Below are 14,134 nucleotides of genomic sequence, written 5' to 3'. Positions count from 1 at the left end.
TTTCAGGCAATAACATCCTTTATTTTGATAAATAGAATCCCCTTATCCACTGCACTCGGCGGAGCACAATGGGCCCTCATGTCGTTTTGCACTATTTCTTTAAGCACATCACACGGTTGCTTTTATTAGCGCACACACACACAAAGCACTGCTTGGCTTCTCACAATGTAAAGCCTTCTGCACTGGGGGGAACTTACTACCATGTGGGTCCCGATTCAGTCTGTGCCTTTAAGACGGCTGCTGAGAGGATAGAGAACCACATGATAAAGTTCAGCCTCGCATTTTGGAGTAGTGCATACATGCCCTGGCCTCTAGACTCCCTCCTTATTGCACGCAGCCTTGGCCCAGATCAGCCAATAATTTACACAGCCATCTGGCAATTCAAACCGAACCTGCAACATTGCTCCCCCGTAATCTTTATTTCTGCCCTTCGTTCACGCAGCACCAAGTGTCTGATTATTGCACCTCGGCCTGGAATGGTGCTGCCTCAGTTTATTAATCATATAATCTCTTTTTTTGAATACATTTTCTGGCAGTTAAATAATGTGCTATAGGGGATTGTGTTTCATATAGTGTTCCCCTCTGCCTCTGGGAGGAGGCTGGACTATTGCACCAGTCCTAAAATTGCGGCCCCTGTAGTTCCCCCGTCCCGGCACATCGTGGTCTCTACTTATGGCTGGTTTACCGTCCCCGCTCAAGTCGTATCTTTCAGGTCTCCCTCTGCCGTGGAACTTTCTCCCTCTGCCGTGGTGCAGATGGCTGTTGGCATTGTGATCAGTATGTACAGGCCGGTAGTGCTGACTCCTGTACCCTGGTCTTTGCCTGCCTGGGTGGCCCCTGGAGCAGGGAAGTTTGGACTCCACTGGTGGTGGTGGTGGTGGCTCTAACTCTGGCTGAGGTGACTGCACTTCATCTGGCTGGGGTTCAAGGACAGCATCGAATTGTGGTGGTGGCTGGAAAACAAAGAAAATAAAGCAGATTATAGGCATTCTACAGGTACTATTTATCAAACATCCTCCCCATTTCCCTTTCAGTACCTCTTGGATGCTGATGAAAAAACGGTTCCTTTCTGCCTCAATGTCAATTATCCCTCCTTTAGCGAGTTGAGCCTGGTAAATCTGATGCAGCTCCTTCTGTTTCTCCAGGGTGATACAATCCGGGGTATATATCTCCTATGCAGACAAAACACAGCAGATCAGTTGACGCCAGACCTGACAGGGGACTGCACCTTATATTTCCCTACGTCACTGATCCCCAACCAGGGGCTCGTGAGCAACATGTTGCTCACCACCCCCTTTGATGTTGCTCCCAGTGGCTTCAGAGTAATTGCCCATTTTTACATTTCTGGTTTGGAGTCAAGTTTTGGAAGCCCAGAGAGTTTTACTCCTGCAGGCCAGCAGTCCATATGGGGCTACCAAATAGCCAATCACGGCCCTTATTTGGCATACCCTAAGAACTTTTTTTATGCTTGTGTGGCTCCCCAACACTTTTACATCTGTAAAAAAAGGTTGGGGATCCCTGCCCTAGGTGAAGATAGGACTGAGATTGGCTACCTACATCCTACTGTGCTTTTGGGGAAGGATAGTTAATAAGTTAATAAGCAATGGGCAGGTTGGACTGGGCCGGTGGGACACTTGGAAAAAAAACCTGGTGAGCCCTGGCTCTCGGGGGCCCAGACCTGATTCCTGCCTGCCTGCCCTCCCCGGTCATTTCCCCAGTTGCAGCAAAATTAAGTATAAGGTGCTCATGGGGTGGAGGAGGTGGAGGAGCTGGAGGGCAGCAGGAGTCAGTCTGAACACCCCAGTCTGACCCTGACAACAGGGACCAAAGAGGACTCCTTCTACCATCTACCTTCAAGTACCATCTTGGAGGCATAGGCTATTTTACATTATATTTTAGGTTTTTGTTGCACATAATTACAACGTTGAGATACTCAGGACCTACCGGAATATAGTCTTTAGTTGCTGGGGTTGGTATATTTTACTGGAGCATAATATGACACAGAGCTGGGAATCAGACACCACCCACAATAACAACAATTATGACCATTTATACTCCCGGCCTCCTACTGAAGCCTGACCAATGACTCGCTATTAACCGTGTCGACGGGTGAACTTACCTCTGGGTGCAAGGGGGGCGGAGCTGCTTGTAGTTTGATGATGTCACAGGTCACATCCTCGCGGCAAACGGGGCACAAAACTGAAAGCTCCTGAAAAGACAATCTGCGTTATAGACACTAGATATAGGAACAAATAGGAAAGGGAATACAAATATGTTTTTTTGAAGATAAAGATGTTATTACTATAGACCAGGGATCCCCAACCTCTTATACCTGTGAGCCACATTCAAATGGAAAAAGTGTTGGGGAGCAACTTCCTGGGGGTGCAAATAAGAGCTATAATTGGATATTTGGCAGCCTATAGGTGGCTCTGTTTGCATTCAACACTTGCCTTCAAGCCAGAAATTCAAAAATGAGCAACTACTTTGAGGCCACTGGGAGCAACATCCAAGGGGTTGGTGAGCACCATGTTGCTCCTGAGCCACTGGTTGGGGATCACTGCTATAGACTCGGAAAGGGAACGGTTTCCTTGCAGTTGCAGGCATCAGGCTCAGGATGATATGGGACTGTTTGTAACTTACCTCCATCTGCTTCTGTTCTGTACTGTGCTGCGCATAGCGACCCAGGCAGTATGAATGGAAATGGTGGAAACATGGGGTCTTGGTCAGTGAATCCCCCTCCTGTGGATGAAATAGACGGATTTGCATTGTGCAGCTTACGGATACATAGAGCTGAAGAGAAGCCCCTCTTCACCCTGACTCAAGAAGACAGCCCTGCACCCCCATTCTACATGTCACATTGTATCTTTTCTGGCATTTCTCAACCAGTCAAACAGGATCCCTTTTGTACATGTGTTTCTATGCCGCTGCCAAACACAAACATACAAGTAAAAACAATCACAGCCCATTATTGTGCATAAAAAGAAGGATTTGTATCTTACCCGCACATTTGCTCACCTGGAAGTTATATAAGCAGATGACACAATGGCCACGGGGGATATTACTGTCAGTCAGCATCTCCTTTCCTTTCTGCGGAGCAAGAGATATGGTCAGACAAAGAAAAAGTCAAGCATGTTATTTGTCTTGTCTGCCATCAACTTGTCTATTGGGGGAGAAGCAGCATCATATCAGCTAGAAGAGTATTACTGGTGTCTACCCTGTCACTGAGGGGTTCTGCGACCATATAAAGGCACAAGGCTGCAGGCTGAGTTATACAGGGAACTCTTGAGTATCACTCATGTATTATAAGGGATAATGTACCCCCTACTGTAAATGATAAGGATATTAGCAGTCACTGAGGGGTTCTGTGCCCATATAAAGGCACAAGGCTGCAGGCTGAGTTATACAGGGAACTCTGAGTATTACTCATGTATTATAAGGGATAATGTACCCCCTACTGTAAATGATAAGGATATTAGAAGTCACTGAGGGGTTCTGTGCCCATATAAAGGCACAAGGCTGCAGGCTGAGTTATACAGGGAACTCTGAGTATCACTCATGTATTATAAGGGATAATGTACCCCCTACTGTAAATGATAAGGATATTAGCAGTCACTGAGGGGTTCTGTGCCCATATAAAGGCACAAGGCTGCAGGCTGAGTTATACAAGTAACTCTGAGTATCACTCATGTATTATAGGGGATAATGTACCCCCCTACTGTAAATGATAAGGATATTAGCAGTCACTGAGGGGTTCTGTGCCCATATAAAGGCACAAGGCTGCAGGCTGAGTTATACAGGGAACTCTGAGTATCACTCATGTATTATAAGGGATAATGTACCCCCTACTGTAAATGATAAGGATATTAGCAGTCACTGAGGGGTTCTGTGCCCATATAAAGGCACAAGGCTGCAGGTCATGGAATGCTAAGGTGACCTCAAATATCATCATATCTTACAACAGTGTATTTTTTTTTTTATTTATAAAATACACATCAGTATCAGCGAGTCATGTGACACAAATGACACCACTCAGCACTAATTATAACTGACGATATTGCTGAGCACATTTAACAAGGATTGTTGTGTATCACATACATGTATTATGTATCGCGGTTACCTAATTGTACCAACCACACCCGACTGCACCTTCTACAGGAGAAACTGGTTATTAGCAAATTCAGTTCATTAAGTGAAGCATATCTACGCTTTCCAGGAAACAAATCCTATTTTGAAAGAGGGACCGTCATCTATTTCTGTCAATTAAAGAGACTAAGGAAGTATGAGAGCCTATTATATACGGACGGCACAATCACTGCGTGTATAGCTTTCTATAATTATAGACAGGTTCAAGGAAACATTGTTTGAAAATCAAGAATGTGTCAATACATTACATTTCTCTAAATATAGAAGGAATGTGCTGAGAAAAGTTGTTTCAGGCTGATTAATTGAAAATATCTGCAGATTTCTGGTCCCACCCATCTGTCCCCACTTCCTGCTTCCTCCTTTCCCAGGCTGGGGGGGGGGGGGCGACGGTATTCAGCACCCTGCGCTGTAGGCAGTGGTTTAACTAGAGGTTACTGGGCCCCCAAAACATTACCAAACATTCTTGTTCTACCAAGATATATTGAAATTGCTCATTTATTTGGGGCCCCTACACTCCAGAGCCCCCCTGCTGCTTCCTCTATAGTTATGCCCCTAGCTGTAGGATAGGAACCAATCAGCAGCTAGGCTGACCTGATAGAGAACTGAAGCCTGTCTGTGCTTGTGTGACTGCAGGGCTGTGATTGGCTCCTATTGTGCTTCTGGCAGGGACATTTAAAATCTTTTTTTAAAGATAATAATTTTCATTATTGCCTACAAGACTGAAGGGGTTTGTAGTTATTCTATATGTCTGTAGCTCACCTCAATCAGCTCATAGAGAATTGGGCAGCCGACCCCCTGCTCAGCCACGGAGCGCAGAGAGCTGACAATGCTGCAAAGGAAGAGGGAGAGTTCTTTGTTATCTCCAAATCATGAAACATTGGGGAAAATCTAAATTATGGGTATAATGGTTAAAGGTTTTGTTCATCTTTAGATTAATGGTATGGTGAAGAGAGGGATAATCTGAGACAATTTGAAACTGATTTTCATTTTTTATTATTGAATTAGTTTTTTGTTTAGCTGCTCTCCAGTTTGGAATTTCACAGCTATCTGGTTGCTGGGGTCCTAATTACCCTAGCAACCAAGCACTGCTATGAGTAAGAACAGCAGCGCAACCTGGTCACGCTGAGCCCCCCTGCAGGAAAATATTTTGAAAAGGCCCAGCGTAACCGGTTCCTCCTCCCCAACCGCGCTGCACCTCCTGCCCCACTATATTTAAGGTAGGAGTGGGGCGAGGGAGGAGGGACTAAGGTACAGCAGACCACGCGATTATATATATATATATATATATATATATATATAGTTGAGCCACTGAGTGAGAATATGAATAGGAGAGGTCTGAACAAAATGCTAAGTAATCAAGGTTTTCTGGCTTCTGGGTGAGTGACCCACATTTAAAAGTTGGAAACAGTTGGAAGAAGGCGGCAAATAATTCAAAAACTAATAAAAAAACAAGAAATGAAGACCAACTGAAAAGCTGCTAAGAATTGCTAATACTAGAACATAATAAAAGATAATTTGAAGGTGAATTAATCCTATTACTGTCTTTTAAAGTAATGGGGTTGCAGTTATAATCAGGTCTGCAACTGGGGTGGCCGATTTGTACCAAAAGGAGACCCTCGCACTTACCTGTTTATCTGATCATCACACAGGCCTCTGGGGTTTTTCACGCTGATCTCTGGTACCTCTGCCGGATACTGGGAAACAATGCAAAGAACACTAAGTGAGACTTTCCCAATACCCCAAGATGGGATTTCCTACATTGCAGGATGGGGGTAGGTCATTGTACCTGCAACTAACTTGTCAGCTGTACAGGGCCGCTCCTGCCTGCCCCCTCTGGACCCTATGTGGGATTGGGAGGATACAGGCTGAAGGCAGGACAAGAATTAGCGACGTTTTATTTGCATTAATTTTTGTTTACTTTTTAAAAAGCTTAAGTTGCGTTTGGGTGGATGTAGTATTGGATGGAGTATTACAATGATTATATACTTATAGGGGGATATAGGAAGAGTGCTCTTCTAGTTTTTAGACATCCAAGCTCATTTCTGATGCTTCCTGCTTCAGTAAATTAAGCTTTTGCCATTCTACCTGGCCCCATCTGGTACGGAAGGCAGGGGGTGCTAAGGTTTTACATTCATAATATTAGTGTAAAAATATCTAATTTCATTAAATGTAGAAGTCTAATGTAATTTGCACTCTGAGTAATTTTACATTAAGTTATAAGTAGAGTATTATGTGCCCTTTAATATTATTTTGAAAAAGTAGCTCTATAGGTTATTAAATTGAGGGGGGTAAATTTCAACAGCAGGATGTTATTAGTCAAATGGGGTAACACCATCTGAACACAGGTATCAAAAGGAGAGACAGGGAGGGAATTTAGAGATTAGAAGCTTCAAAGAAGGGGTTCCCCTAAAGTGGGCCTGACTCCCCTAGAGGAGTTTAAAGCAATAATTGGGAGCATCAGAATGAGAGCAAAGGGGAACTTAAACCCAAGACCCATGAACAGAAGTGGCAAAGAGTGGACATCACAGTGTCTTCAAATAAGAAGAGGAATTATGGGTGCCATTTTCTGTATCTTCTTCCAGCCTGCCTCTTATGGCTACAGTTTCCCCAAAGAAACACTTCACACTGTATATAGAGGCCTGTAGCCATGACAGTAGGGGGGTGAAAAGATCCAATATGAGAAACGGAGTGGTGATCTGGAGGAGCGGCAGAAGGATTCAGAGTGATCTGGACAATAGGAAATGTTTTTCAAACCTTTGGGGGAAGAGACAGCTCCAGTGTAATTCTGACATACTGTGTTTCTTCATCATGGCCGGTGGCTGGGTGTAGTGTGATGCTAAGAACCACTCTGCAAGCACAAACAGCTCTCATTAGTATATCCCATCCTTAATGCTTGTGCTATAGTACCTACCAACATGTGTCTTGTCATTGGCCAAAAGTAAATAATGAGACCCGGCCACCTAATCCATCTGCCAAGTAGGCACAATAATCTGGCTGCTCAGGAAGACGACTGTGTTTGGCCACTTTAACTACAGTTGGGCTTCTCAGCACCAGTTTAAAGTGTTAAAACTAGATTTGTGGCCTACCCCCAGCCTTACTTTTTACTTACCCGTGTCAGTCACTGACACCTCTTTAGCAATGGCTGCTTAAAGGAACAGTTACACCAAAAAAATGAAAGTGAATTATACTGTAATTACTTTAATACACTGTTGCCCTGCATTGGTGCAACTGGTGTTTTTGCATCTAGTTTATATAAACAAAGCTGCTGTGTAGCCATGGAGGCAGCCATTCAAAGGAGAAAAGCCACAGGTTACTTAGCAGATACCAGATGAAACCCCTTTATATTGTACAGAGCTTATATGTTATCTGCTATGTAACCTCATTTCATTTCTTTGTGTTACTGGTCCTTTAAGCAGTCAAGTCCTGTTCAGGGCAAGGCAAAGATCTGATAGGCTGAAGGGCTACAGTAAAGATGGCCATCCGTCCTTCACACCGATTCAGCAGCTTATCTGTCCATTTATGGGGACCAACAAAGTGCGTACCCGATATCTGCCCTAAAATTGGTCAGATGTTGAACGTATCAGCTCACTGATGCGGCCCTCGCTACGACAGGTCCTATTCCTGTCATTGTAATTCGATCACTTTGACCCAGGTCCAAACGACCAGATAACTCTGATATTGGCCACTTTAGTGTTGTGTCTTTACCTTCCCCCTAAGCACAACATCATCAAATAGGTGCTGAAAAGTTTTATTGACTTTTTCCAACATTATAATACAGTAGAAAGAGGGACTTTCAGTCCCAGTATATAGAAACAAAAAAAATAATTAAGCATAAACGACAAATATTACAGTAGAGAAAGGATATAGGATAAGAAAAAAAAAAAAAAAAAAGAAATTAATAAAATAAACTAAAAGTCGGCGGCTGGGTTTTGTTGCCTTAGATTAAAGGCTTAAAGAAAAGGCTGGTTGCGGATAAAATATTTTATACCTGGATCTATACTAGAGGCCTATAGCTTTTTAAAGTAATACTGACACCTACTGGTAAAAACCTGAAATATGTCAGTAACACTTTAAACCTTTGATGTGAAGGGCAAGGCCCCAGGCTATGGTTACAAGGTGGGAAAATACCCGAGGCATAGTGGGGTGCAAGCTGGGCCTAAAATTAAAAAAATAAATTGCCATATGTGATAATTTACCGTAAATTAATCTACAGCAGTGATCCCCAACCAGTGGCTCAGGGGCAACATGTTGCTCACCACTCCCTTTGACGTTGCTTCCAGTGGCCTCAAAGTAATTGCCCATTTTTACATTTCTGGGTTGGAGGCAAGTTTTGGAAGCCCAGAGACACAGTTTTACACCAAGCAGAGCTTCCTGCAGGCCAGCAGTCCCCATGGGGCTGCCAACAAGTCAATCACAGTCCTTAGTTAGCAGCCCCAGGGATCTTTTTTAATGCTTGTGTGGCTTCTTTTTACATCTGAGTGTGGCTCAAAATTAAAAAAAAACAAACAGGTTGGGGACCCTTGCCCTAGAGTGAGGTGGGAAGCTCCCGTTATCCAGAAAGTTCCAAATTACAGAAAGGCCAATAATAATAAAACAGTACCTGTACTTGATCCCAACTAAGATATAATTACCCCTTATTGGGGGCAGAACAGTCCTATTGGGTTTATTTAATGGTTAAATGACTCCCTTTTCTCTGTAATAATAAAACAGTACCTGTACTTGATCCAAACTAAGATATAATTACCCCTTATTGGGGGCAGAACAGTCCTATTGTGTTTTTAATGTTTAAATAATTTTATTAGCAGACTAAAGGTAGGAGATCCAAATTATAAAAAGACCCCTTATCCAGAAAACCCCAGGTCCCAAGCATTCTGGATAATGGGTCCCATACCTGTACCTATACCATTGTACCATGTGATTAAAGGAATAATGGGAGGTAGATGGGACAGAGTATACAGTGTATACATTTCTGCCCACGTCCCCGCTCCTGAGTGCATGTAGCCCATAATATACTGCTCACCTCTCTCCCCGGCAGATCTGCAGTTCATCGGGGTAAATAGACTCTAGCACCTGTAGCTCCTGTTGCAAGGATCTAAAAGGGAGAAACAACCAGGCATGAGAGGAGGTAATTATTGTTGTTATAATGGATAAAAATCAGACTATCCATGTACTGATTGTAAAGCAATAAACTCGGGGCCCTATAATGAACCAACACAGAGACAATAAATAACCCTCCCTACCCATATATCCATAGTGTCGTGCAGGCGTACTTTGGCCCAGAGGCAGAAGCAAACACTAATAGCAGTTACTGTCTTCTAAGCAGCCGCCCAATATACATTGATATAAGTGTATTTGCTGCTTTAAAGCAGGGTCTGTCTGTCCCTTTCGCTGCCCGTTCTGACTAGAACAACGTAACTGACTTCTGGTACATTGCTTTAAGAGTCAGAACCGGAGGCACTACTGACATTTTCTTTCCTTAGGCAAAAGGTGGAATACACCTCCCCGGCAGAGTAAGATTTAGCTATTCTTAGGGCTCTGGCACACGGGGAGATTAGTTGCCCGCAACAAATCTCCCTGTTCGCGGGCGACTAATCTCCCCGAGTTGCCTTCACCTGCCATCCCACCGGCGACAATGTAAGTTGCCGGTGGGATGGCACATGTCGCGGGCGACTAATCTCCCCTTGTGCCAGAGCCCTAAGAATAGCTAAATCTTACTCCACTCAAAGACTATTTTTGCCTAAGGAAATCAAATGTCAGTAGTGCCTCTGGTTCTGACTCTTGAAACAATGTACCAGAAGACCGTTACATTATTCTAGGAGTCAGAACGAGCAGCAAAAGGGACAGACAGACCCTGCTTTAAAGCAGCAAATACACTTATACGACTAATCTCCCCGTGTGCCAAAACCCTTAGGGTGAAGACACACAGAGCTACTTAGTAGCAGCTACTTTTTCACAGCTACTAAACACAAGAAAATCCCCTGCCACAGACAATACTGAGAATTGCCTCTGCTAAAACACACGTAGAGACAATTATCAGTAAATGATCAGCACTGTCTGTTTTAGTAGCTGCTACTAGTAGCTCCATGTGGCTTCACCCTTAAGGATTTATGACAACAAGGGGGGGCAGCCGGGTTGCCTAGGGCACCGGTCAGCTTGGCTCGCCCCTGCTTATAGATTGTAAGCTCTTTTGTTCAGGGCCCTCTTTACCTCTTGTATCAGTTATTGGTCACTTTGTATGTAATTCTGTATAAACCAACTTATTGTGTTGGGCTTCATAAATACATGTTCATAATTAATAATGAATAAGTTATACTGAGAGAAACACATAACTCATTACAGTCTGCCCTGTTTACAGTCATAACAAACTCCATAAATCCGGCACTCCCTCTAAAAGCTGTTAGACTACAAATCCCATGATCCCCTCGGCTGTGTTTGGAATCCTGGGTGCTGTAGTTTATGGAAACATGTAACCCCTCTACACTAAAAAATCCATAGCCTCTTTCCCATAGCCGGTTACATAAGCCGCCTGCTCTACTCACTCTTCCTCTTCTTCCGCTTCAGCCGCCATGTTGGTACAGGAGAAAAAAAAGATAAGGGAATGTTTCAGTTACGTCATGAAGTATGCGCTGGTTGCCCGGGAAACCCGCATCAAAGCGGAAGTGGAAGGAAGAAGCCAGTTTAGTGGACGGAGAAACTAGCGGAGGAGTTCGGAGTTGAGGTGAAGGAGAGACACCGGCAGGGTAAGGGATAGAAGGCAGAGTGGGTAGTAATGTGTAGTGGGGAGACTGACAGAAGCGCATAGAAGCAACACGGCACTAAGCCATAGCAACCTGTCACATGCTTGTTTTCATTGTTCCACTTGCAGTTGGCCAGTCAAAGCTAATCACTGATTGGCTGCCCAGGGTTGGATGATAAGACCATCTTAAAAGTCAGAAAGTAGAGGGGGAGTTCAAATGGGATAGTGTACTCTGTTTCTGTACAGGTAGGAAAGATGGGCATAGGGGCCCCTTGGAGAGGAAAAAAAGTACTGAAAAGTGCAAAGGGACATGGCAAGGCTTAGCTACACAGTGCAAAAATCTGGTGCAAACTGACATATTTGCCCTATGAATATAGCGCTGTCTGGGCGCCACAGCTCTGTACTGAGATTGCAAGTTAAGGTGGCCATACACCTAGATTGCAAGTTAAGGTGGCCATACACCTAGATTGCAAGTTAAGGTGGCCATACACCTAGATTGCAAGTTAAGGTGGCCATACACCTAGATTGCAAGTTAAGGTGGCCATACACCTAGATTGCAAGTTAAGGTGGCCATACACCTAGATTGCAAGTTAAGGTGGCCATACACCTAGATTGCAAGTTAAGGTGGCCATACACCTAGATTGCAAGTTAAGGTGGCCATACACCTAGATTGCAAGTTAAGGTGGCCATACACCTAGATTGCAAGTTAAGGTGGCCATACACCTAGATTGCAAGTTAAGGTGGCCATACACCTAGATTGCAAGTTAAGGTGGCGATACACCTAGATTGCAAGTTAAGGTGGCCATACACCTAGATTGCAAGTTAAGGTGGCCATACACCTAGATTGCAAGTTAAGGTGGCCATACACCTAGATTGCAAGTTAAGGTGGCCATACACCTAGATTGCAAGTTAAGGTGGCCATACACCTAGATTGCAAGTTAAGGTGGCCATACACCTAGATTGCAAGTTAAGGTGGCTATACACCTAGAGATGCCGATCTTACATGCGACCATTCCCACCCTCCACTGACGTTCAGGGCTGAATCGTCCGATATGGAGGTAGAAACAATAGGATTTCTACCTCCTTCTTCTGATTCAGCCCTTCAATGGCGCCAAATCAAAATCTTTTAACCTGGCTGATCAATGAGTCAACCAATATCAGCAGCCTTCATATTATTGGTGCGTGTATGGCCGGCTTTAGGGAGAGCCATTGGTTACAGGGTGCAGTAAAGCTCTGTAATTACCCCCTGCCTATTGCATTAAATGCAGGGACACCTTGTTGCTGACAGAACTGCCCTTTCCACCTTGCTCCTGTACATTCTACAGTCCCTTTGGGTCTATGCTCAACTCTTGACACAGCAACATCAAAGGAATTCTGGTATAGAAAGGGTTAAACATTTAACCATCATTGTTTTGAGGCATAAATTAACACTTTTTTTAATCCTGGTGACCGTATTCTTGTAAATGATTTTGTCAGATGCACCCCAGTCTTTTGACTGTGTAGGAAAAGATCAGCCCAATAAGACACAGTTGGGTAATTCAGGTGCAGCAGAATTATGCAAGGATATAGATCAAACTAGTCGTCTTCTGCGTGATCTTCAGGTTTATGTTTGTGCCCGCAGGATGGAGAAGTACCACGTCCTGGATCTGATTGGGGAAGGGTCGTTTGGACGAGTCTACAAGGGGCGACGGAAGCACAGCGGGGAGGTGAGGTCCCAGAGTGGCTAACAGAATCTGAATGGTATTACATGATGTTATTACATTCTAGATGTGATAGTGCTTTAGTCAGGGGTGATGGGAAGTTTGGCTAATCTGGTAGCGGTTGGTGGGTAATGTCTGTCGTCTCACAACAATGCCTTTACAAGTCTGGAGTGCAGTCACTCAGGTTATGCTCTAAGAACTGTTCTTAGGGGGTAAGGTTGCATAAAGCTACAACTGTGTTTTGGGTGATAGTTAAAGGAAGGTTTCCTAGAAGGAAAGGTACAATCAGAGGGGAGGGGGGGTGCACCCCCAGTGATTTTACTGCTTACCTGGAACCCCAGGTTGGTGCTCCTGTTAGGAGAAAACAGCACCAGCCCAGGGCACCTGTGAGACAGTGATCCTTTTCCATCTGTCTTTGTTTTCCCGGATCCCGGGAAGCAGCGCAAAGACAGAATAGGATGGCTCTCTCACAGCTACCTCGGGCTGGTGCTGTTTCCTCCTAACAGGAGCAACGGCTGGGGGGTTCAGGTAAGCGATTTCAACATTTTAGGTACCCCCCCAGTAGTTAGGGAAAGTGCCAAGGTTGAATTTTACTCTGCATGACAAGTAGAGAGCAATGAGCTGTGTGATTAATGCTCCACTCTCTGGGGGACCTTAGATTGCAAGCTTTACTGGGGCAGGGCCTGATGGGAGTGATGGTCAAGGCCTTGGTGCTATATACATAAAGAAGAATTACAAGTCATCAGCTTTTTCTCATTCTGTAGGTTGTGGCTCTGAAATTTATCCCTAAAGTCGGGCGTTCAGAGAAGGAACTGAAAGGGTTAAAAAGAGAGATTCAGATCATGAGAGATCTGAGACATCCCAACATTGTGCGCATGCTAGACAGCTGTGAGACTGAAAGAGAGGTAAGTGACAGACCATAAAAGAGAAAGCCATAAGACATGTGAGTTACCTGTTGCCTTGGGAGGCCCTAACCCCATTATATAGGCTGTATTTTAGCTTTCCACGTTGCATGACCGTATTATTTCTTCAGGTTGTCGTGGTTACCGAATATGCTGAAGGCGAACTGTTTAAAATCTTGGAGGATGATGGGCACTTTCCTGAAGAGCTGGTAGGTACTTTTAAAGGGCTTTACTGTGAACTGTTAGGGGCACATTAGCCACTCCCAACAAATCTCCTGTACTGCGGGTAAGCAATCTCCTCCAAATTCCTCCCTACTAGAGATAATGTAAATATCCAGTGCATTATCACCAGTCAGAAGGCATTTGGGGTAGATTAGTCACCTGTAGTAGAGGAGATTTATTGTGTGCGACTAATGTCCTCGTGTGTCAGGGTCCATATTGGGTTCTTTGCAATTTTAGTACTGTTATAAATAATGGAAATCCATGGACCACATTGTGCTTAATCTCTCTCAAAGACATCTACTACTACTGTCTACTTAACAAAAAAGGGAACGTTGTGCGGCGGCGGTGTAGTGAGGTTGTGACCACAGAATACATATAGACAACAACTAGAGCCCCTCTGCACTCACCCATTACCAATATATATATATAGG

The 14,134-nt window shown here is 44.2% G+C and overlaps 2 protein-coding genes across 2 annotated transcripts in view; one reads left to right on the top strand and one right to left on the bottom strand.

Annotated features, from left to right (window-relative positions):
* Positions 1–10,791, bottom strand: rnf25 (ring finger protein 25). Its single transcript, XM_002940587.4, has 10 exons — positions 10,683–10,791; positions 9,164–9,235; positions 6,898–6,991; positions 5,770–5,837; positions 4,903–4,972; positions 3,016–3,087; positions 2,641–2,739; positions 2,120–2,209; positions 1,038–1,172; positions 1–953 (listed from the first exon to the last, which is right to left on the bottom strand). The coding sequence occupies exons 1-10, from the start codon at positions 10,709–10,711 to the stop codon at positions 549–551; spliced, it is 1,134 nt and encodes a 377-aa protein (XP_002940633.2). The 5' UTR covers positions 10,712–10,791; the 3' UTR covers positions 1–548.
* Positions 10,779–14,134, top strand: part of stk36 (serine/threonine kinase 36) — an 18,351-nt gene continuing 14,995 nt past the window's right edge. The window contains 4 exon segments of the mRNA NM_001142191.1: positions 10,779–10,883; positions 12,501–12,619; positions 13,344–13,484; positions 13,613–13,690. Of these exon segments, the coding sequence (NP_001135663.1) occupies positions 12,617–12,619; positions 13,344–13,484; positions 13,613–13,690 (222 nt within the window). The 5' untranslated portion in view covers positions 10,779–10,883; positions 12,501–12,616.

The sequence above is a fragment of the Xenopus tropicalis genome, chromosome 9 (genome assembly GCF_000004195.4).
Source record: "Xenopus tropicalis strain Nigerian chromosome 9, UCB_Xtro_10.0, whole genome shotgun sequence".
Classification (NCBI taxonomy): domain Eukaryota; kingdom Metazoa; phylum Chordata; class Amphibia; order Anura; family Pipidae; genus Xenopus; species Xenopus tropicalis.
This window is presented reverse-complemented; position numbering and strand designations above follow the sequence as displayed.